This window comes from Nomia melanderi, chromosome 6, assembly GCF_051020985.1.
Source record: "Nomia melanderi isolate GNS246 chromosome 6, iyNomMela1, whole genome shotgun sequence".
Taxonomy (NCBI): Eukaryota; Metazoa; Arthropoda; class Insecta; order Hymenoptera; family Halictidae; genus Nomia; species Nomia melanderi.
In genome coordinates, this window is record NC_135004.1 from 5,304,853 (window position 1) to 5,330,392 (window position 25,540).

At 36.5% G+C, this 25,540-nt stretch overlaps 3 protein-coding genes across 5 annotated transcripts in view; 1 reads left to right on the forward strand and 2 right to left on the reverse strand.

Moving 5' to 3' along the window:
* LOC116427909 (lachesin) overlaps positions 1 to 15,209 on the reverse strand; it is a 48,759-nt gene extending 33,550 nt beyond the window's left edge. The window contains exon 1 of the mRNA XM_031978759.2: positions 15,049 to 15,209. The gene's annotated coding sequence lies outside the window, so the exon portion shown is untranslated. The remainder of the gene's footprint in view (positions 1 to 15,048) is intronic.
* Positions 15,210 to 17,035: 1,826 nt separating this feature from the next.
* INTS7 (Integrator complex subunit 7) lies at positions 17,036 to 21,688 on the reverse strand. Of its 3 annotated transcripts, none has more exons than XM_031980004.2 (14): positions 21,527 to 21,688; positions 21,274 to 21,366; positions 20,779 to 21,098; positions 20,478 to 20,702; positions 20,150 to 20,399; positions 20,011 to 20,084; positions 19,779 to 19,924; positions 19,363 to 19,708; positions 19,021 to 19,280; positions 18,744 to 18,944; positions 18,565 to 18,658; positions 18,391 to 18,494; positions 17,651 to 18,146; positions 17,036 to 17,401 (listed from the first exon to the last, which is right to left on the reverse strand). In XM_031980004.2, the coding sequence occupies exons 2-14, from the start codon at positions 21,362 to 21,364 to the stop codon at positions 17,123 to 17,125; spliced, it is 2,886 nt and encodes a 961-aa protein (XP_031835864.1). In that variant the 5' UTR covers positions 21,365 to 21,366; positions 21,527 to 21,688; the 3' UTR covers positions 17,036 to 17,122. The 3 variants fall into 3 exon arrangements, with proteins under 3 accessions (XP_031835864.1, XP_031835854.1, XP_031835842.1); XM_031979994.2 differs by having other exon boundaries at positions 21,445 to 21,680; XM_031979982.2 differs by lacking the exon at positions 21,527 to 21,688 and having other exon boundaries at positions 21,274 to 21,519.
* Positions 21,689 to 21,907: 219 nt separating this feature from the next.
* Positions 21,908 to 24,751, forward strand: Cdc37 (cell division cycle protein 37). Its single transcript, XM_031980025.2, has 5 exons — positions 21,908 to 22,281; positions 22,664 to 22,797; positions 22,888 to 23,332; positions 23,417 to 23,722; positions 23,806 to 24,751. Exons 1-5 carry the CDS (start codon positions 22,249 to 22,251, stop codon positions 24,001 to 24,003), a joined length of 1,116 nt encoding a protein of 371 aa, XP_031835885.1. The 5' UTR covers positions 21,908 to 22,248; the 3' UTR covers positions 24,004 to 24,751.
* The last annotated feature ends 789 nt before the right edge of the window (positions 24,752 to 25,540 follow it).

Sequence of the window (25,540 nt, forward strand, 5' to 3'; positions counted from 1 at the left end):
CAGAAAATTACGTTTCCTAAAACTTCAATCCGGTCTACAGTTAGATTCTCGAGTGTTCTTTGAGGGGCGGTCGCTGGAAGTCCTTCTGAGATACGAAGAGAGTAATTATAATACTATTTCCTCACAGTTTCCGGAATATAAAATCAGAACGACAAATGAAAATGTCAAACGCGGGAAACACCGTCTATGAATGGAAATGTAGGGCATATAGATATCTTTATTTCCAATCCTCAACTTTCGTTCTCGTTGCGAATGCAAGGGACTCTCGAATCACAGGTGGGTCGGTGTTCCACGTCACATAAAGTTCCACGGAACAACGGCACTCCTTATACGCGTCTATAAAGCACTCATTCTCCGCGACGGAATTGAAATATCAATTCTTAAAGCGTTCCCTGCACGAATTTTTCGCGTTCGTTCCTCCATCGAAAACTCGATGAACTCACCGCGGCTAACGGCCGGTTTCGGAATGAAATTCTACAATGATAATCCAAGGAAAATTGGACGGAAGAGAATTCGCGTGACCCGAAATCTGGTGGCGTCTGAATCACGTCCGGTAATTCTCCCAAGAGATTCGCGTTCCTCGCTTGTTCTTCAGTTAATTTGACTTTAAACAATCGGGCAGTGTTCGAATAACACACACTCATCTGCGGAACTTCGTGCTGGACATGACGGTTGTGATTAGATTACGGCTCTTTGTGCGTTTGTAGCGGATTCTGTTGGAATGTTCAGTAATGTGAAAGGTTGAAGAAATATTTATTTCAATCTGTAGGTTCACGGTTAAGTGTTCTTCTTCGTGTTCAACTAATTTGGCTATCAACAATCGGAAATGTTGAAATGATCAAGTATGCATCTCTGGAGTTTGAAAACATTCAATGCCAGAGAAACTTGAACCAATTTTGAATTAAGTCTTTAGGTCTTTAAATTCTTTTCGATCTAATCATGTTTCCGAGCAGTTTATCTATTAAGCAGATATTTTTCGAATTTTTGTTGAACTTTAATTAAGAAAGCAGTATTAACTTTCTAGTGTACCAAAGGCTCCTTGTGTCTCAGAGACGCGCTCGCAAAAAGTTAACACTGAAACTCGAAGAGCACTTTGTTTCGTAGTTATTTTTTTCTATTTTTACTTTAATTAAGAAAGACGTAGCAACTTTTTTTATGCTGCAGCCTCTTTTGTGCCTCGGAGACACGCTCCGCGGAAAGTTAACTCCGGACTCGAGCAGCATTTAATCTATTAATTATTTTTCTTCACTTTTGTATGGAAGTTCTTCGATGCTTTGACTACTTTTGATTCGGTTTCCTTGGTTACATCGGCAACTGAATTATGGACTTAAATAACGATTCGTTTAAAAGATCCAGAGCAAAGATACAATCTTTTTTTAAACTGGTAGTTTGATATCTTTCACTTATCAGCAACTGAATTATCGGTTTAAATAATGTTTCACCGCTTATATGATTTTCTTTGCCATCAAGCTCGACTAACTAATTTTATTATCATTTGCTAGAAATGCGAAGAAATTTTTCATTTATTCTAAGTACGTATAAACTTTGTAGTTGAAGTATTGAAAGTATTGAAAATATTGAAAGTATTAAAGATATTAAAGATATTAAAGATATTAAAGATATTAAAGATATTAAAAATATTAAAAATATTAAAAATATTAAAAATATTTGAAATATTAAAATATTGAAAAATAGTCTTTCGCTTTGATCTACGTGCATATGAGATTAAATCAGTAGTTGCCAACTTAGTTACGTTTCAATATTTCAAAGGAGTGGTATTGAATAATGATAATCTATTTATAGTATTCAAAGTTAACGTGCAACTGTTCCAAAAACCACAAACTGCGAATATGTACATATATAAGTACTTATATAACATTTAGTATCGTGAAGCAGTATTTGAACTCAATTATATCTAATCTGCGCAGACAATTGGCTCGACGAAAACACTGTGCGTAGAAGGGCGCGTTTGTTAAGCAATAATTTCGTACTCGCAACATTACGTCCTGTATTATGCAGGATGCGCGGTAACTCGAGGCGCAGAAATAGCTTGACGAAAATTATGTCCGCAGGAGAATTCTTGCGGTTATTGTTGACTGTTCGCCGGAATAGATATTGTTACGTGCGCCGTTCTAGACGTAGAACAATGCGCGAACTGTCCGTTCAGAATAACGAACAATTTCGTGTACGGTACTATATTGATAACGATCAGACCCGAGCAATCGACGAACCATACAACATGATCGATTGAAAAGCAAGAAACATGCAACTAATTCATAACAAGGCGAAATGAAATGAAATTTTAACAAATTATCTTGATAGCATACAGGAAAACATGAAATGTTTTGGTACATATTTAACGAGTTTGTCATTAATAAATTTTAAATTGCTATTGATAAATAAAGTAAAATATTTTTGAACTTGTTCGCATAATCTCCAATGCGAAGTCGATTATATAGTATGCATTACTATTTGAAATAATATTTCATCTGTCAGCGGATGTTCCATGAATCTAAGTGGACAAGAAGTGTTCAAGAACGCGTGTTTATGTTCATAAACACCGATGCATGAACAGTCCAACTTAATATTTACTTTCTACGCAGCATAAGAATAAAGACAAACCTACACTTCCTTAGACATACAACATTTTCTGTACGAAAGCTGACTTCAAAAGATACTTAATTCCACTTAATATATTTTTCAACCTCTTTTTTTCTACTCTCTTCATCAATCTTCATCTACTCCATAATTTTCTTCACAAAAACACACAGGTGATTTCTTATAACAATTTTTGCAAAAGAAAACGTTATTTTGTCATATTCTTTGCCACACAATTAAAATGGTTAACTCTAAAAAAAAGAACCCATAAGAAAAATCTATTGACAAAATTGACATTTATAAAGTCATCCATTAGACAAGGATTCCCTTATACGCGGTATCCATGACCAAAAACAACGTCTGCCGCGAACAGAGCGATATGTTAATTCCTGTAGTCGAACTAAGGCAGCGATTAGAGGTTGCAGAAACGGGTCATCCTCGTAAATAGCCGCGGAACGAGGTAGCGAGCAGGAAGAAAAAACAGTGGGTCTCGGTGAAGAGGCTTGGAGAGGCGATAGCCTGGCACATGGTGCCGTAGCCACTTCGCAAGACCGCGAAATTCTTGTTTCAACGTTCAGCAAGCGGCGCCCGGTGAATTCATCCAGGCATTTAAACGTCAAGAGTGCCTCCAACTGCGTGTTCTTCGAATCTAGACGGTAATAAGGCTCGATGGGCTTGTAGCGGATTAGCTTTTAAAGGGAAGCGTGTAAAGTAGACCGCCCCGCGATTTTAGAAGTACATATTCCCGAAAATGGATAGTAATTAGGCTTTTCGATGGGATTTTCGTATATACTTGGTAAAATAATTGCTCAAGCCCAGCACGTTGGATGTCAATGGATCGTGCAGCGAGCTCTGGTTGATCCTTTCCTCGAAATTTCATTTTGCTAATCGACTCGAGCGATGAAGCTTCTTCAGAGCACCGTTTTCATTGAAACTGCTGCGGGCCAAATACGATCTAGTTTTGATTTCTCATTTAACACTGGACCTATAATATGGGGATTAAAATGATCCCCTAATTTCTACTTTGAACTGCTGGAACGATATATAGTAAACGTCAAAATTATTACACTACTGTACTGGTCGTAATAAACTGTGCAACTTTGTCTTTTCCCGTTTTTTTCACGTTTACCATTTTCGGCAAAAAACGCTGAACAAAATTAACGTAAATACCCTGTAAATGTTTCTCTTAGAAATTACTAATTGTATAAGAAAAAGACTGATTAATTCGCAAATTGGAATGTAAGTCAATCAAAATCTCAGCAAGTGCATCCCCATGGCTTTCATAAGTTGCAGTCATTATAGATATTTTCAAGCAAAGTTTCAGCAAAACGGACTGTTGCTTTGATGTATTTTGCTGTTGGCAGAAAGTGTAGAGGACGAAACCTGTTCAAGAACAAGTTCATAATCGAGCTGCGGTAATGGCGGTAGTACGGGCAACCAGAAGAAAGTCCCGAATTCGTTACATGCACCGTGTGCTCAATGCGGGGAATCGATCCTGTGAAACATCAACCGTAGCAACACGGAAATAGGCCATTATGGGTCCTAATACAATAATATGTCAAGTGCGCAGCGAATTATCGGCGTGGCTCCACCGCACGGGCGTAATGCACTGGCGAAACTAGCAAGTCGTACCGGCAGAATCCACCAATAATTGCCGGCGAGAATCCATGTCGCGAAACTCGTGGTTACAGATGGGATTGCACGCCTGAACATTCGTTGCCGCGATTCTGTTCGCGTCGTTGGTCTCTTCAAAGTTATATTTCTCGGAGAAAAAGTGTTTCGAAGGGAAAAAACACGTAGAAATGAATTGCGTTGGGAAATTGGTACAAAGGGAGACGATTAATAAATATAAATTAAATCCTAGAAAGCAATTATTAATGTACATGTAATGAAATAAAATTCCGTCGTAGAAAAAATACGAAATTTTCTAAACGAGAGGTTAAAATATTCCGGGAGGATCGAGAACGGTAGCTTCAAAAACTAGGAATAACTGCGTTCGAATATTTTCATTTCACAATATAATTATTCGCAAATGTTCAATGTCGCATGGTACATAAAGATTAAAATTCTTTGATCGCAATCTCAAAATTGTTTTTCTCATGGTATATACACGTATGAACGTAACTTTTTCTCGAAAAAACACGATGCAAATTTTCATCAGCTCCCGTTGCACATTAGTCCGTAGGATGCTTGCGCAAAATATGATGCTTAAAACACTTGCTATCAGAGTATGTGTTAATTAACAAAACTCATAACGACAAACAAAATTCGATGTCTGAGTTCAGCACCGGTCCGAACTATCTATAATTCGTGGTAATTCTCGAATAATGTCGTACACGTAAACACGACGAAAATATCGGATTTTGCGCGAACGACCACGGATAATTTTATAGAAGTTCCGATGTTTAAGCCGGCTTTTCCGAAAAACGTTGATTAATCAGTGAACTTTCTAAACGAGTGTTGGCCTAAAACTAAACGCTAATATTTACAACAAAATATTGAATGAATATTCCAGAGCTTTATAGTTCTAATAAATAAAATGGCCTAACCCTTTCATCTCAGTGTCATCGTCACATGAATAACAAATTCCCCACCAACTAATTACAACAAACTATTAAATACAATGAACAAAAATCCTTGAAAATTTCCTACAACCACTTAAAGTCTTATCACAGTCCCATTTGCCATCAAACAACTAATCATTCCACTATCCAATCACTGACTAATCAATTCTAATACATAAGCACCCTCAACGCCTAACATATTCCCTAAAATTGCCTTGAATTTCTAAACTCGTACACCCCAGAAATCAGCGCAATTCAACTGCAAACATCCACAATAAACATTACCCTCACTCCACAAACACAATATGTAGTTCCAACTCCTATCGCACATCAGTTGAAGCAAAAACTCCGGATCGCTTACCGCGGAGCAGTCCTCGCCACCCGGAGCAGCCGGTCGGGCGTCAGATTTCGAAGGAGCGGACGACAGACCGAAGGAGAGAGGATCGGACGCGATCTCCGTGGAAAAGAGGGCGAGGGCAAAAATGGGAAGGACGAGAAGGAAAGAGTGAGAGACGCAGGTTATACGGTACAAGCGGAACCAACACAGGAAGCTCATTAAGTTGCACCCCGCGGCTGGTCCGTGCACAGAGAGGATACACCGTCAGGTGTCCCTCCCCGCTTCTCCATCCCCCCTGTCGCCCCTCCCCCCATACCATCGCAGAAGCCACCCCACCTGTTCGGGGATGGTCTGTTGTTTGGCTCCGATGCGCGAGAACGCACGACTCCTCTCCACGCATTCAGTGTCACCTTCGTTAGCCGACATTGAGAAAGAATTATGATAATGACGATCACGCCCGAGGGTGTTTCCGGGGCTGGCTTTCTCCAGATTCCCGGATCCTTTTTTGCCCCCCTGTTCCCCCCCACTCGCCCGTTCCCGCTTCGTCCTCGCGTCAACCCTCTGAATACCAGGCCACGCTGCGGTTGTCGGCGACGCTGGCTGTAGCGATAAAGCATTCGAGCAGCTAAATAAAATTTCGAACGACCAGAAGCAGCGATACAATCCGTATCGCTAGGCCGACCAACCTGTAAATAAGCTGCGAATGATTTACGCGGGGGGGGGGGGGGGGTGGCACAGTGTTAGTGGTTAGTTACGGGTGCAACCGAGGTCGGCTTGCCGTGGATAGGCGGCGTACCGACAACGTTAGGGATGTTTTACAAGGAAACTTCGGTGGAAAGGATTTTTTTTTCCAAGAGTTTACGGGTTTGCGAGGGTAAACAGATAAAAGTGTCTGGCGTCGCTTCTCCTTTTCTTCATTCTGCCGCCTGTCTCCCTCCCACCATGTTTTGAATCCTCGGGACACGGCGACACCCTTCGCGGGTTAATCTGCGTGCTCGCTGTATACCTTGGGAACTGTAATAAAGAGGCCGACGCGGAACAGATTAGACCGGCGGGGAATTATTCTGCCGAGGCCGATTTAGCTGTAGAGTCTAGCTTCTAGGCAGCGCGCGATTGTCGGCGCGAACACTACGCGTTCGTTATCGAGGCTGTCGAACGTGGGATATTTTTGTGTTTCGAGGAATTGTGTAAATAGTTTCACGTTAAAAGATGTTTATGTAAATGTGTTATCTGTACAATTTTTATCGACAAATTTGTAATAATAATGAATCAAACTTGGTGTTCTCAAGGAGCTAATAAATAATTGATCTCCAGAATGAAAAACGCAGGAATTTTAGCGCAAGAATCACACTTTTCGATTTAAATGGCAAATCATTTACTCATTATGGATTTTATTTTAATATTAACCCTTAACAGACCAATGCCACTATACAACAACGTTATCATATACAGTACCCTTCAAGGGTCAAATCGCGCTCAGCTTGCCATTTGTATCTTTTAATAACGCGAAGGGAGCAACTGGCCGATAATAGGATCACAGTCGCGAGCATGGTGGTTTACCTTATGTTTCCTATTTCGTGGGATGAAATATTGTTTTGTGACACTCGATCTCCCCTCTAAAACGAGAACGAAACTAGATTCGGCTGCTCGATCCATTCGACCGTCGTCGTTGCAGCGCGCGGCAGCTCTCCGCCGGGTGGTGAACATCCATTTCTTTTGAACCGCGACTTCCTGCGCGGTCCCCAGAGATAAATTTACACGACACCCGTGGTAAAAAAGATTGAAACGGAAAAAGGGGAGACAGGAATAATTACCGACCGCCGTCGAAATATTGAATACGAGCGAATGTTATAGGAGCAACCAATAACATCTAACGTCGAACGGTATCATCAGTCAATCTACTGGCTCGGCATGTTTATTACGGGCACAAGTTACTGTCAGCGGAACAAATGCCCCTACTGAACGGAAAGCCGCTCCACCCGAACCTGTCCATTATTCCTGTCGTTCGCTTTCGTCACTTTCCCTATATAACATCCCCGTGGTCAAACGATGCGACGGGCTGCGCGCAACGAGAGCGGAAACAGAATGTTGCAACAGAAGATAAGATGATTCAATTTGAATCATCAAAGAAGTGCATTATAGTGCATCGTTAAATCCTTGACTCCATTTCTTTGTTTATTTGTAATTTTCTGTAAGAAGGAAAGCATAATACGTTGATTCTATATGTACGCTATTCTACAATACTATAATTGTTAATGGAAAAATAATGTTTAATTCGAATTGAAAGAAATTAAGTGAGGTTTGTGTTTGTTGAATTCTACTGTAAATCTTTACCGCGAGTATCACAAGATATTGTAGCCCAAGGGGTTAACCGGGTAACAATGTTTAATATGGCAGCTGGATTAAAAATACGATGGAACTGAAGTGTAGATTATCAGACAAGAAATTTTCATGCGAATATTTGAGTTATTACGAGGGTTGGACATTGGTTCTGTTTGGTTTCACGAGGAATAGTTGAAGGTTGTAAGCGAAGTCCATCAAACCGTAAACGCGCGTAAAATGGCGTACGAAAATATGGCACGAAAGAAAGAGAGATTCGAAGTTTTTGCAAATTGATCGAAGCCTGTAGATAAATTCTCACACCTAAAAACAGCATCGAATATCAATCAACTGGCGTATGCAACTGAAAAACTAGGCATAACGAAGTTAAAAACAACAACATGGCTTCCACTCACTGGCGAGGTAAAAAGAATATCCGTGTATGCTCGATTATTCAATTCGACCATATCGGTTTTTCCCGATAAAAACGAATCGTAATAGCGATCTATTATCAAAGATATTTCAATAAAAAGTGGAACCAAAAGTCCATTCTATCGACTCGATCCACCGTAACGCCATGCAACGCAATATTTAAATGTTATCCGCGGTTTTTGACACATCCTTTTATGCCACCCCGTGTTTGCTCATCTTACAAATTCACCCCCTCCCCCCTAGTCGTTCACAAATCCTCTTTATCGTCGTTACGCAATTTCGAGCTTTCAAAAAGCCTCACTTTTAAGCTGACGAACGCAAACACCGGCAAATCAAACAGGATAAAAAACGTTGTTTAATTGGAGCTCGGCCCATGGTGTTATATGGCCAATTTCATAACCAATTTCATCTCTTCTTTCCGGGACACCTTTACGTAATCGTTTCGTTTGCTCCGATGGTTGCGGAAGTGATTATAAAAATGTAATGTGTCACTTGCCATGTATCATATCGACAAATAGATTATAATAATTTCGAATTATTTTTAAGATCACGAAGAGTTGAGTTTCTCTCAGTACGATATTGCTGATCGAGGAATCTCTCATGTAAATTATGTAATTTAGATGCCTAGTATCAAAAATCGCAAATTTATGGACGTGTAAAACTATCGTGGTCTAAGAGTATCGACAGCCTAGCACTGATGGTGATCTAGGCTATCTTTAAGGTTTCTTTGATACCCAGCCTAAAGATTCAAAAGAGAAATTCTTGGTCTAAACTATCTATCTAATGATTAGGTATAACAAGTGGGTTTTATTTAGTCTGGAAGATCACGCATATCTGTATCTATGTGGATCTATGAATGCTATGAAGTATGTCTTATAATTTTTGTACCATAGGGGTGGATCAATAAATTTTCAAATTTGATATACTGGACATCATATACTTAGGAAATGTTATCAGGCTATAAAACAGTTAATTATATTCGTAATAAACAGTCCAGGTTTTAATGCACGAATGCTAATTCTTAATTGAATTATTGCAATGCATCGCATTGTTATGTAATAAACGAGCGTTGATTTAGAGTCAGAGTCGTAAAGGAAACTGGCTCAAATTCGACGGCAATTACCTGGATTACGATGGAGGTAGGCAAAGAGAAAAAGATGGGGTCGTAAATCACGGTACATTAACTGTAGTCGGTTGGAAGGTGTTAGAGTAGGATTTAGGAGTTAGGAACTTTCGCTTTGCTACCTCTCAGCCGGATTTGCCAATTTTTATAACAGCCAATGTAAATTGCATTAACTACGTTTGTACCGATGCAAAATAAATCTTCAATTACTTACACATTACGCCAGTCTGTCACATTGATAAAATAAATTTCACTGGTTTTGCGTGTTGTTACAATTACATATGTAAACGTTTTTTGTGGAAACAGTGTAAATCAGAAGATTGCATGCACGGCATCGCTCGCTACATATTGAGAAATATCTAGATACCTTGCATTTTGATTGCACGGATGGGAATAAGATATCTGTTTCGCATACACGTACGTAGGAAATGAGATTTGCTATGCATAGAAAAATAAACTGAACCTTGTTCCCATTTCCTGTTACAACTACACAAAATCCAATAGGCGCTCAACGGGCCGATGGTATGTAACAGCGTTCGAAGAGGAATTCATTCAATCGTGCGACAAGATTGTGTTTTCTTTTTGTCTTCCTGGAAGAACGTTACGTAATTAAATAAACGTACAGTTCAGAAACGATTGTTTTTCAAATTCCAGTGAAGTTAACGAGAAAGTGTGTTCTGTGAACTTATTCATTCAAAACCCGCTCCCATGTATTCTATTGAATAATTTACTATTTTTCGAATCCTTGTACGTCAAAGGATGAATCATCAAAGACCCACCGTCAGGAATCCACGAAATCAAAGCATTTCACCTCCATGTAAACGCTAACGCAGAAATCCCCGTTTTTCCAGACTACTTTACGAGCACCAGAACGAAAGAAAAATCGGTTTCACGTATTCAGTGACATGCCATTTTTATATTCAAATAAACATGCATGACCTCTCAGTAAAGCAAACAGATGATACAGTAGCGAGCGATACACCGTAGACATAACGGAATATAAACAAAACACGGTCGATACCGGGAAACGGATAAGAACACGGACCAAGGCAGGTGAACAGCAAGAAAATATTACCGACAAACTGACATGAAGATCATAGTAATCTGCCAACCGATTTCCCATTACTTCCCCAAGCACAGTAATCGCACGAACATTCGCGTCTGCCTCGCGATCGATCAACGGTACATCCAAACCCAACAGTTTTAATCTCCCTGCTAATTATCCCCAAACTAGTTTCGTTTTGTCGTCACTGGAAGTCACGAAGAAGACACTGAAGACATAGAAACGGGAGAAGAGGCAAGGAAGCAGCGAAGAAAAAAGGAGCACCGGCGAGAAGCAGCAGTTTTATTTAATTCAATCTCGAAAAGTTTGAACCGTAGAGGATGTCCCAGGCATCGGTTACTACCAGCTGCCCCCTCAACCCGTCAGCCCCTTTCGGTTGCTAGCGCGCGGAGGTCCGTTCCGACCGCGTCCCTTCGCGACCCATCGCAGCACCTCGCTATCGTCTCGTGACATTGCCCGAATTTTGAACATTAGTTTGCGAACCATTTAGCACAACTACGCCGGTTCGCCGGGAATCGCGGTAGTTCGGAATCACGATCGCATACATCGCGCCCCTTGGCGCGGCTTAAACCGCAATGCTTAGTGCGGTGCCGACTCGCAGGCACGGTCTACAGTGATTGTACATTATGCCGTTGCGCTGGTCTTCGCCCGCTATCCGCGTGCAGCTTGTAAACGCTGCGTACCTGAATCGCGCGCGGCGGATAATTGGAGGCCGGGGGTTGCCTCGGCGAGGGGTAGGACCAGAATGAGCGAGAGGGCGGGTCGGGCGAGGAGGAGGGAAAAAAGCAATTACACGCTTTTGGGGAACGACGTCGAGACGAATTGAAACAACTTTGCGGGACCCGACATGGTCGCTTTGCGTGAAATTTACACACATAGGCGCGTAGGCGGGCGGGCGGTCGGTCCGCGGAATCATCGAATCAAAGGACACGCTCTCGTTGGACGGGACAGTCGGGATCAAAGGGCCCGGCGCAGCGATTTTTATGCGGAACGTCGCGGAATCAGGGGACTTCGGCGCGGATGTCAATAAACGAAACGAATTTGAATAGGAAACGTCCGGGGGTCGACTCGCCTCTTCATGCAAGGTAGAACTATTGGAACAGGCTGGGGTGTGTTTGAAGATCATCGCTCTTGGGGAATATTCACGGGTAAGGCGTTTTAATTGTTTGAACATGGAATATGCTGCAACTAGTGTTTACAATTTTATGGAGAATGAAGATTCTACGGCTTGAAACTGTTTTTAAAATGGGATGAATGTTGCCGGTAGTGTTGTTAATGATACCTTTACTGTTGTAACGCGCATGGTACTTCATTGCTCAGCAGTTACAATTACACGTGTCCTTAAACTCTGCTACCCGAGTCTTAATTCTGTTAAACTTTTACGGGACGAGTCGGATGGCAAAGTAAAAACGTGCTTCCAGCCCGAAAAGAGAATACGTGAAAGGAATTACGCATTGCGGATAATGAAACGTCGGTAAAAACGTTAATAAAATTAATCCGACGGATGACACGAATTTGATACGTTTGAACTTGTAGAATGCTGTTTAAATGGGATTTAAAGAGGATCATTGTAAGTCTTTTTGTCGTTTCTTTGGCCGTGACTTTTTGCAATTTCAACGAACTCTGTTTCACGTATTGTTAACGTTATCCGTATTTTAATCGCGCACAAGCTATAGATTCCAGTTTAAGACGCGATTTTGATCGGTTTATCAAGTACCTTTTGGAATAACGTTCTAGAATTTAGATTGTATTCGCGATAAAAGCGAATGCGTTATTGTTTTTGTCAAATATTTCATGCTTTCAGTGTAATTCGCGAACAAAGCTTCTAAAGAGTTATTATCATGCAGCGTTCTCTTTCAGTTTGGTTGCTTAAAGTTGGAACACCCTGTAGAAGTATTCGAATATTTCTTTGTTCTTCGTCCACCCATTCTCCTAATTACGTATCGACTGCGTCGCTAACTTCCGCCATTTTCTTAAGACCCGTAGGACGCCAATACAAACATTTCCGCGAACTTTATTTAGCAAATCAATCCTTTGCACTCGTAAACGAAACTTCTTTGTCGATGCGATCGACAAACTATTCGGTTTAACCGAATTGTTTCGAAACACTGGAACGGTATTCATATGTTTCATGTAATTAACGATTAAACATTTTGAAAATTCCTATGATACAACGAATAAAACTTTGAATATTATAAAAATATATATATATATATATATATATATATATATATATATATTTCTCAGTTATCGTAAATTAGTTAAAAAAGTGATGATACATCAGAAGAAAATGACCAAACAATCATTTAATCAAACGAATGATGAATATCTGTCTATTAATCTCTCTGGCATCTATTGTTTCACCATTCTATTGTAATATTTTTCATCACAATTATAGTATAAAATTTGGAATCGTATACCCGTTTGAGTGCCAAACGGCATTATCGCGCTTTTGCGTTACACCCTCTAAAAGTGTCACTCGATCGGTTCGTAGAATCAAATTAACTCTATTTGTCTTCCTTTTAATTATTTATTTTTATTTTTATTATTACCTGCTTAGAAATTGAAAAACGGAACGATCGCGCTATGTACAGTCTTTCCATGAAAAAATAGAAAAACGTAATTCAATTTCTAAATTGAAGCGAAAGAAGCGCGATCGCGCTGCTTGGCACTTTTCGACCGGGTTTTTGCAAAGACCCGTGGCACTCAAACGGTTAAACAATCCGGACAAATAAATTTTATTCTTTTCCATGGAAAAACATATAAACGTTTACATATTACCTCGATAAAAAATGAAAGTGTGATGAGTTCGTCCTGATCCGTTTCCATTTTACGAAGAACTAGATATCGAAAGTTCGATAAATACATTACTTTTCCCATTTGAGGGACGCGTTCCTCTGGTTACGCGGATCATTGTATCGTGTAGCAATTAAACCTGAATTGTAGCGAAAACAGAAGCTCGGGCAATGAAATAATTCTTGCAACAAATTGAACACGCTGGGCTTGGCAACTAAAACCGTTGCTCTTTTCGAAGAACACTGCACGCCTCAATTAACCAGCGCGCCATTTCTTTTCACCGTTATAAAAGATCACGATTCCGAGAGGTCGAGCATTTAATTGTTTCAAAACGATATTTACGTTGCTTAATTGAAATAAGGGAAATTAAAGGAATATCGGTCATCCTGTGCTACCGGAGAAAGTTGTCTTCGAAGGAACAAGATCAAGAAAAAAGTAAGAAGAAGAGACTCTTTGCACTTGTCTCGTCTCAATAGTGTCATTAAACGCGGCCGTGTGCTCTACGAGTGCTCCGTTTTGTGAACGATTCTTCGAATCTATGACGAATCTATCAAGAAACAGAAAGTTTTCGTCGACCGTCGAACCTCGAATTTTTCGCAAGTGTTCAAAATTAAATGTGAACTAAAAATTGGAAAGTTTTCACTATTCCTATCGTTTGTAATACGACTATTTTATCACTACCTGTTTTTCTCTGTATCTCTCCCTCTCTCTCCCCTCCAAATATTTGAATGATTACAAATCAAATTGTTTTAATTTTCGAGGAAACAAAAACCGAAATGTTAGTTCCATAGCGAGTGATAATGTGTTCAATAATTGAAAATTAATAGTGAAAGCAAAAGTACACACGTTCGGGGACTAATTGGTCAATGTAAGCGAAGAATATAAAATTTCTTTCATTTACTAAATTCCTTTCAATAATAAAAATTCTTGAATTTTTAAGCAAATTTTATATTAAACACTATTAACAGACAGATGGTAGATAAAAACAACCAGTTTAATAAACGACAGAATTAAAGTTACATTGATTGATATATTTATCCACAAAAAGTTGTCGCATTTATTTGTCCGAGTCGCGTATAAAATTTCAATTTTTGTATGAAAACTGAGAGAAATTTATTACAGAAGGATACTAAAACAACAGGCGAGGATGAGCAAATAACGGTCACATAACAACTTTCACATTTCAAATGCTTTTTTCACTTTCATACATTAAATTGGAATGAATCAAGTAAGAATTCACTTTCCTGCGAAAGATTTTATCGAAACGGAAATAAACTAATACATTTACCTTTATTAAACCACTTCGTCGCAGCAAAATATATCGAAACGTAACCAAAAAAAAGGTACGCGCGCAGCCTTAATTTAATTTCCAAAAATCGAAGTTGCAAGAATCGGAAAACCGAACTACCACGAGTAATTCAATCAAATTCCTCCGATATCGTTCAACCATCGCGTACCAATTCCGAAGAATGAAACGAACGTATGATATATTTGAATAAAAAAATTTGTAACAATGTTCTGTCGTCTACAATCCCCGATATTATCACGTACTGGTAAATCTTAGCTTCTTATACGTTTTAATTCATGCTGGTTGCGTTTTGGAATTACTAAAATCTCGAAATCGAGGATCGTGTTCATTGTCATACATTGAGGATGTTGATCCCTAAGGAATTACTTGGAAACTGAAACTGATTCTGGCTCTAGGAATGGTTGAAGAAAACGATTTTTAAGAGACCACGCTGGCTCGAGGCGATCGGTACAGTTGAAATCGGCGGAGAACGCGTAAAATTTGAGGAATGATATGAAAAAGACTTACCGCGCGAACACGCGTGACCGAAGTTTTGATAGTTGACCGTGTCAGCCAATGACGCGATGATCTGAGGGCATAACTGTTGCTCCTGCGGGGGATGACGATTGTACGGAGCGCACCGCGACGCCGAGGGATACCGCGTGCCGTACAAGCGGGCAGACGGTGCGCGACTGTGCGCCGAACACCCTCGCGATCGCCCTTTTATGGGCTTCTCACGGCGCGTCTGCCCGTGACTCACGCTGCTGGTCTGCCCCCCTTTACCCCTTGATGCCCCTTGATACCCCTTGATACCCCCTCGTCGAACCGGCGGATTTTGCGAAAACGCAGCCACTCATCCCACGTAAAATCCCATTTCATATGAGACAGTCGAGCACGCGATTACAGCAATCCTTTCTTCATTAACACACGGCACGCTATTGTTTGCTACTACCCGTGATTGATGAAATAAACCTTTACGTTAAATACAAATATTTTTCACAATCGTTGAAGCATGCGTTTTTAGGATGGTAATCTAAATTAAAATGAATTAAATGTCAAAAAAAGGACTAGTACGAAGCACTTGTACAATATGAAGGATTGATCATATTTTTGTATAGTTACGTATAGTTACGTTATATTAATCGTATTTTATTGAATGATCTGTAATCATTTAAAAGTAAGGCAAGAGATGGAGGCACGGTTAATTATTTATTGTAATGATTTAGGAAAATCGTGTAGTATTTAGTGCAATTCTCATTTTTATCTCTATTTTTTTTATTTTCTGAACCATTCACTCTCTCCCGTTTTATCTATCAACGTATCCATTTTAACTATTAACTCTGTTCTATTTATTTACTTATCTGTACATCTATTTATTTATCTCCATATCTATTTATTTATTTATGTTTTTATTCATCCATTTATTTATTTATTCATCTATTTATTTATTTATATATTTATTTTACTTATCTAGTCACTCGCTATGCTTTATTTACTGACATGGGACTGACTGCTATATATTTATTCCTTTAGCTGCTTCATCTATTTTTTTTCTTGCTTCTATCTTTATCTTTCTTTTCATATCTATCTGCCATCCTCTTGTTATTTCTACACTTATTTTTCTACTATACTCTCGCTGCTTCCTCGATTGCACATGCACTCGCGCCCTACACATGCATTACTATGTATTTAGCTACTCATAAGTTTATTGTACATTACTTACGCTATTGCCTATTTATATTTATTTATTCTATTCTATTTTTATTTTATTCTATTCTACGTTTGTTTATTTTCCTACTTTTATTTATATTGATTATTTCTTTACATTTATTTATATTCTAATCGGCGGGGACCGGAGTTGCGAGATGGTATCTGCACTCCGGAATAGTGCGACAAGAATTTTATACACTTCACAATCTAGTCATACGACGACTGTTGCAAGCAACGCGTAATGTACCTGCCTACTCGGATTTTATTTATTTATTTTATCTTCACACTATTGTACATACTTTATTTGTTGATCTATTTTTATTTTGTTTTGTTCCTTTCTTTATTTATTTTTCTTTCCTATTATGTTGTTGCTTATTTATGAGTTATCTGTTAGCCAAAATTATATTTAATTATATTATATATTAGTCGTAGCTGAATAGCGAATGAACACTATAATTTTATAATTAGTCACCCTCGCCTCAAAGGCGTAACGCTGTAACTACCCCCGGCCGAACATTGTAAGGCTGGGGGAACATTCTTTGAAAATAAACACTTTTATTTAGTGCAACCCTTGATAATAATAAAAATATTTATTTAACAGTATCTGTACCATGATACATAATTGTTATACAATAGCTGTAAGGAACAGATCATATTGTAGCATGAATTCTTTAGATCCAAGTAGAACTCGCAACGCATACTTTCGTTGTTTTGAGAAGCGCGAGTCTTTCAGAGATATAAACTTTATAAAATATAAAACTTGAAAAGTCATTAAGATTTAAAGAGTATTCAGCGCAACGACCTGTTTGAAACAAGAGAGGATTTTATTCTATAGTCTTTGTTTCAATCTCATGTACATACAAGTTATGTATAAGAAAAATTATGAATTCATTTATGGTAGCTTCCTTTTGGTTGGTTCTTCGTGTACTCTGACTTGAAGCGTGGAACGTGGTCCACACTTCCACACGTTGCCGTCCTTGTCAAGTATACTTGCACTAGCTGTGACCTGATACTGCCCGCCCCCTGTGTTGGCGTTGTTGTTTACATTAGGTGTGTTGCTTGCGCATGCTGTTGTTCCCGTTCCGGCGCTTCCAAGGGAAAGCAAAAACTCACAGGCAAAGAAGTCGCGATGCGGAGTAACTGTTTGTTGTAGTTCATTCGCGTTAGAATCCTAACGACAAAAACATTTATTCAGATATCTTATGAAAATAATGATATAAATAGGGTATTATTCTTCTCAAACAATTTCTGATACTTTTAAACAAGTGTTAAAAAGATGTTTGTGTATTTGAACTTTCAGAGATTTAGATAATGGAAAAGTAGCATTAGAATTTCAGTATTCATTAAATTTTAAATTAGTGCGAACAATTTTAATAATTACATGGAATAAGGTCTATCTCGCTGATTTCATTGATCTTACCTTCTGATCCGAATTGATCTTCGATGGCGGTGTAGTAGAAATAGAAATGCAAACAGCAGCAACAGATCGGTAAAGGGAAGCGCGACGACCGTGTCGCAGTACTCCCTCAACTTTGAGCGCCAATTGACTACCTTGAGGTACGGATACCGGTTCACCAAGTACACGGGGTTGCGGGGAGACAGATAATTTTACACTCGTTGATTGTAACGATTGGAAGTAATACCGAGGTATTGGTAATCTCATTTTCTTTCCAGCCAGCAACATCACTTGGGATATTAAACAGTTTACTCGCGAATGGCTAATGGCTGCGTTTTTTCCTTCGCTTATCCAGGGTGGCGCCAAGCGTCGTAGTTCTGTACAACAACGAGCTAACTGACGCATCTCAACAGTGTCACCGAAATCAAAGTTTACATCATTTTGATGATATGTACAGATTCCTGAACCACCGCAAACTCGTTCAACGCTATTTGCTAATAAACGACACATTTCTTGCAATCTATACATACTAAATGAAGGAAAAATATGTTGAAACCAGAAACTGAAATTTATATCAGATTTTACTGTTATACAAATACTCTTAATGTACATGATGTAAACTATTATAATTTTAATCTCACATTCCATTAAAAATATTGAAGTTACCCTTTAGTCTCTACTCCTAATGTAACATTAGATTTTGTCTAAAAAAAATTATCCTAATATCATTAATAGATTCTAAAATATACTTTGATAAAGGATACGCTTTTATATTCGCTAGTGAACCAGGATCAGCATCGAAAGCCGATTGATATAGTTTCTGATAATTATCAGCACAATTTTTTAATTCTTGCGCAGATTTTCTCAACTAAGGAGTATATAGTATTATTAACAGACACATTTTAGTAGACTATGATAAAAATTATAAAAAAAAGTACCTGATGAGTAACGCGACCATAACGCTGAAGATCATCTTTCGTTGCAAGCACTACTGTAACTGCAATAGCTGGAGGTGGAGCTGTGCAAAGTGATCTAAAAGATAATCATTTTTATTAATTCGTAATATGTACTTTACATATATTTATATATACTTGTGAAAATACACTTCATATAATACCTGCACGAATGCAAAAGCTGAACGATAGCTTGAAGGAATTCACAACGAAGTTTCGAATATTCACTAGCAAATTGTAAACTTCGTAAAGGCGTACTAGCGGCTTTCAATGATGCACATGCACTGGCATAACGTGCAATGGCTCCATTCAACTTCTCTACTATATGTACTTTCGCTTTACTTTCCGTTTCTTCTGTCTTTTCCCTATAAAAATGATAACATTTACAGAATAAAGATACATTTGTACATTTTTAATAAATCTATAATAAATTGTACAAACATAAGGTGGCTTTCAGCTTTTGTAACTAATTCTAAACCAGATAACCAGAAGTGTAGTTGTTCAGATGCAACTGTTTCTTTTAAACTTCTAAATATTTGAGTTGCTATTGTATGATGACCATATCTAGCAGCACTACGTGCAATTCGATACTTAGCCCACCCATCCACGTTTCTAATAACTTCCTCCACAGCTTCTGTGCATTCCGTATTCCATTCATAACCACCAGCTACCATTTGAAAAAGTAATGTAGATAACATGACCTTTAACAAAAATGGTATATTTTCCTTGTTTAACTATGTCTTTTAGCTATCTAACAAGTTTACGGATAGTTTTTAATGTTACCTTAGTATGAACATGTAAAGTCTGTTTAAGTTTTGTCAATATATCTGGTAAAAGTGGAAGTAAAGTATTTTCACCTAAACTTCCAATGGCACCCAAAGCTTCACACAAAGCAACTGCTTGTTTTTCACTTTGACCACCTTCGCTATTGGCATTGAAAAGTGTACCACCAATAGCATCAACAAATACTGAACAATGACTAGGCTGTGCCCAACACAATTTCACTGTTGAACGTAGACAAACTCTCAATTGATGTAAATATTTGTCATCCAAAGCTAATAATACAATCAAAGATTCAAGACAAGATACAACATCTTGTATTCCATAAGCGGGTAAACCTTCTTCATAGCTGTAAATATAAAATTAATACATTAATCTATAATGAATAACGTTTTTTAACAACACAATTAAATACTTACCAATAACACGCAACTCTGGATAATATTGTAATTGCTTTTACTGCCACAAAAGGATCAGGAGAGTAACAAGCACTTACACATAAAGATAACAGAGGATTTCCTTCTTCCCTATTCGCATCACATGTTACTGCACTCTGACTAAGCACCTAGATGAAATATGTTCAAAATTTATTTCCTGATTTTCAATTATAGGAACAGCTTTTTTAATTTAGTTTTATAAATGATTTTTAACCTCGATCACGTCCAATGTTCGAATAAGAAGATCTTTATTCCCAGCACCATCTTGCAATAATGTGGTGGTACTCTCTAAAATATCAAATCTATTAAATATTTTCTTTCGAATTACAAAATTATATAATTAATGCATTTACCTATTAAATTATTAAGTGCACCCTGCGGCCACAAATGTGCTCCTTTTCTTGCTAAACTATGTAACAAATGTAAAGCATGACGTTTAATAGATAATCTTGGATCATCTTGTAGATACCGTAATAAAAGTACAACTTGTTGTGGAATATCAATTAATGTTGCTAAAGCTAGGGTACTCAAGGCACTTAACGTTACTCTGACAAATTCAACTGCTGGGTAATTAGCAAGTAGCTCCATGCATAGTTTATTTACCTATAATAAATGTATATTTAAATTAAAATATATTTAATCTGTATTTAAAGTATATAAACATTTATAAAATCCATATACCATTGATGCTGTGTAACTATCATGATGCATGTATTGCAAAATAGGTATAAGCTGTAATTTCATAGATGCTGGTGTTGCTTGACCTCTAATCATATCAGATATTTTGCTACACATAGAAACAGCAAATAATTTTGATTGTGCAGCAAACATTTGTGCAGCATATATTGCTGCTTCAACTTCAACAGAATCATGAGAATCTAATGACCTTCTTATACTATGATGAACCTTAAAAATTTATTAATCTTTTACTTTAAATTGCATAAATGTAGGATATAAATGAAATTATTAATTTATGTTTTACCTGCTGCCTTTCTGGAATAATTCCAGCTACACTACCTAATGTTCTTAAAGTCAAAGCTCTGGCAACTGGATCATTAGAATGTATCACGCTATAAATACGACGTACAAATTCATCAACATTTAATATCTTATCTAAATGTTTTTCACTTTGTTGACATACTCTGAGTACCCAGACACGTAAAAAATTGCTACCAGTGCGAAAAACCTCAGCTAACTTTAACAAGGAAGAATTAATCAATATAGGGAAAGGGTATTTCTCGAATAATCGAGGAAAACGCACTATTGCTTCACATTGTTCTCCAATTTTTGAGGAACGTAAACCTGAAAAAATACTTTTTATAAATATGTAAATAAAGGAAAACTCTACAAAAAAAGAACATTTAATAAATTCTTTATTAATATTTTTCATATACATATTTACTAAATTATTATTACAATATTTAATAAACATTGCGTAAAACTTGATTTCAGGTTAAGCTGAAGAATATAAACACACCTTTATCTAATTCTATTAGAGCTGTATTTGCATCCTGCTCTGGTTCACCAAGTCCTGTATCATTGAACGCGTTCATTCGCATTCCAATCATTTCTGTCAATATATTAAAACTTTTAATAAAAATAGCATTAATTGTTCCACATAACTAGTAGTTAGTTTTGCGGTATTTACAACACAGTATGGGATGAGTACACCAGTGGTGTCTAACTTAATCCCCTCACGCTAGTAACTCGAAAAACCGTTCCCCCGTTACCTCTAGTGTGAGCTGCCCGAGCTGTGTATGTACGTATATGAGCAGTTCTCTGTAGTGTTTAATCCGCAGGTAAAAGTAGATAAGGAGAGGGTAACTTCTTGTGAGGGGAGTGTCACTAGAGTTGTCCGCGGGCACCGATTTAGCATCCTTAAACTGTAGATACTATATATACGTGTATACTGTGTGTTTGCAGTATAGAATATGCAATATTTATTTTAACAGTATACCAAAACAACAAAAATACAAAAGAATAGCTAATTTAATAATTTGTTTGAGAATTGACATACTGTTTTAGAAAATATAGTTAATTTTTAATAAACTTTTTAATAAACATTAACATAACCTTCCAATAGGATAAAATTTTTCATACAAATTTTCATAATAGTTTTTAATAAGCATCTATAGTTTTCTTTTTATTTTATTCCATATTTTTATTATTTCTATTTCATTTTGTTTTATCTGATTGGATTTTTTATACTTTTAAAATTATTTTCACTCCAAGGAAGTTGAGAGACACTGGTGCATCGAACGGGTATCTCGTGCGTATTAGAGTTCTGTGTTCATGTCAGTGCAGTTGACAATTAAACTTTGCCAACTTGGGGTAATGCGTTTATACTTTCAAAAGAAGTGAAAAAATACTTTATACAATACGTATATTTAAAAAATATCCAGCTTAATAAGAACGTAATATCGGAAAGAAGTTATAGTCAACCGGCAAAATAATGGTGGATTACAGCAAGTGGAAAGATATTGAGGTAAGAACCTCAATTTTGGTCCAGTATACTTATGGAATATTCTAGAGTGGTGGTAGAAATTTCGAGAATGCAGCTAATTTTTCGTTGTGAAAGAACTTAATATGATCAAATGTAATAATTTTATGTATTTTTGTTCTATTTTAAACTCTTTCTTTTCACATTTATTGTATAATGAAGTATGTATTCATATAATTATTTTTAGTATCATACAAACAGGTTTATATGAATGTTTGATTTTTATAACAGATGTTTTATTTTTAAAATTATTTATTTTATACCGTATTATTAGACAAAAATAATATATCTGTGCATTTATTATAATATAAATACAATATATTTTTGTATGAATAATGAATAAAATGATAAAATTTTCTATTATTAGATCTCAGATGATGAAGATGACACTCATCCAAATATTGATACACCATCATTATTTAGATGGCGTCATCAAGCAAGGGTTGAAAGAATGGAGGAACGAAGACGAGAACAGATGGAACATGAAAAAAAGAAAGCAGAGTATGTTTAATATATTTATTACTTATAAAGGTTATTAATCTTGCATGCAATATAATTACATGTCATTCTACAATCGGTATCTATTTTTAGAACATTACAAAAGTTGAAAGATACAAAAGAAAAGCTTGCAAAACTAGAAAATGAACAAAAGGATTCTGCCGATTTAACTGCATTGAAACAGGTATTACAAGATCTTGAACAGGAAGAAAAGAAAATTAAACAAGTAGAAGACGAAATCTCAAAAAAAGAAAAATTAACACCTTGGAATGTAGATACTATTAGCCAAGATGGTTTCACGAAGACTGTGATAAACACAAGGTCACCTCTTAAAGATGATGAATCAGGCTTGTCGGATGAAGAGAAAGAAAAAAGGTTGAAGCAGTTTGTTAAAGATAATGAAAAGAAATTGAAAACATTTGGTATGTTAAGAAAATATGATGACAGTAAGAAGTTTTTGTCTGAAAATCCTCAGTTGGTATGTGAAAATACTGCAAACTATTTAGTGATTTGGTGTATTAATTTGGAAATGGAAGAAGTAAGAACACATTTAATATTCATATTAAATGTATTTAATCATTATTAATGTATATATTACTAACAAGAATATTCTTTATTTTAGAAACATGACTTGATGGAACATGTTGCCCATCAGTGCATATGCGTACAATACATTTTGGAATTATCAAAACAATTGGATGTTGATCCAAGAGCATGTGTGGGTTCCTTCTTCAGTCGAATTCAGATTGCTGAAGTTGAATATAAAAATTCTTTTGATGATGAACTTCGGGCATTTAAAGATAGAATACGCAAGAGAGCTGCTGAAAAAGTAGCAGATGCTCTTAAAGAAGCTGAAGAAGAGGAGAGGCAAGCACGTCTTGGTCCTGGTGGTTTAGATCCAGTCGAAGTATTTGAGAGCCTTCCAGAGGTAAACATAGATATATTATAATAAAAAAAAAATACTCTCTTAATTTAGAACAGCATTGTTGTGATAGTGATATATCTTTTTAGCCTCTACAAAAATGTTTTGAGACACAAAATATTGCTTTGCTACATGAAACATTAGCAGCAATGCCACAGGAACTTGCGTGCTACCATATGAAACGGTGTGTTCAAAGTGGCCTTTGGGTACCTGATGCAAAAACTAAAGAGAAAAAGGATGAAGAAGAGTCATTAGATGATACACAAGAAACACCTGATCCCGAATAACGTGAATCTGTAAAATATATGTGTTGAAATTCTTAACTCATTTATGCAAGTATCCTTTAGATTCATGAATATGTTAAAATAAAATATTGTCATTGGACAATGAAATGTGAAATTCTTACCACTGTTGGCTTCTTATTGTAAGAACTTTGTATTATCGTGTTACGTTTTAAATTACTTTAAGACTGAATTACTGCATAATTCCGATTTATAATAGAATGTGTGGGTATAAGATATCGTTGATTATACAGAATTATTATCTAAAGATATGTGATATACTTTACCCTATTATTACGTTAATCATTTCATATTTCCGTATGATATAAAATTTATATAGGTATATTAATATTTGTATATACACCATTGAGCACAATTGCATATTTTGTTCGTGCCACTTGATAGGCGTTGCGAAAAAACGGTATTCTCATTTACAATATGATGTTTGTTAATAAAAATGGCAGCGTTAAATATATAAAACTTCCAGTCAATAACAAATTCCTTTGAATTTTGAATTTTTACTCTATATTAATTTTTTCAATGAAAAAAATCTTCATAAAATGTACTATGTTCCAAAGGGTTCTCAATATATGCTTTTTTAGTTTCCGCTGCCATTAAAATTCTTATGGTAATTATTTATTTTTATTGAAAATGTTTATTTCTTATAAATTTGTTATGTAATATGTCAGATTGGAAATATATTCGAAACCGTAGTTTTGTAAAATAAAACAACGAAAACGTAATATACAAGAAATTCATTTTAAATTTTATTTTTTAAACTTTTTACAAACATTCATTGATTTTGTATAATTTTATATCCACAAATATTTCTTAAACAGAATTTTAATTAGTTAGTGATAGTTTCAAGCTTATACTTGATGCAGATGAAACCGCTGTTTTTTGTAGCATTTTTCACGATATAGAACTCGGACAAACAATTATTTTGTTTACTGGTATACGTAATAAATAACACATGTAGAACACATGTACCGTGTATATAAATTCTACTATGTATCCATTAAGTGATCACTTAAATTTCTTTGCTGTTACTTCATATGTATATTGAAAAGTGTACACAGATTAAAATTCATGTAAATAAATAAAGTATATTTAATTTTTCTTTAGTTCTTGACACAATTCACGTACTTCTTAAAAATAAAATTAAATACTTATTTCAAAGCCTTATCGTTAATAGTAAGAGTCTCATTTTTTAAATAATTTATCTATTTCGAAGATTTTCATTTTTAGAATTATTTTAAGTAAAATTAAACAGGTGGTAAACTTCCGGAATATTCAAAATTTTATTTTTCCCTTAACAACGTGCATTATTGTTGGAATATGATAAAAAGGAAAACATACTTTAAGTTTAGTTCACCGAAAAGTAATTGTATATGTGTGTAATTAATATCTTCTTAATATATTATTTTATATTAAACAATTATAAAAGTATCAGAATATTTCTGAATCATTTAACCCGCCTCTTATCGAACGAGATATCGAAACTCAACATCGCATCATATCGATCTTCGACCGGAAGTTGTAA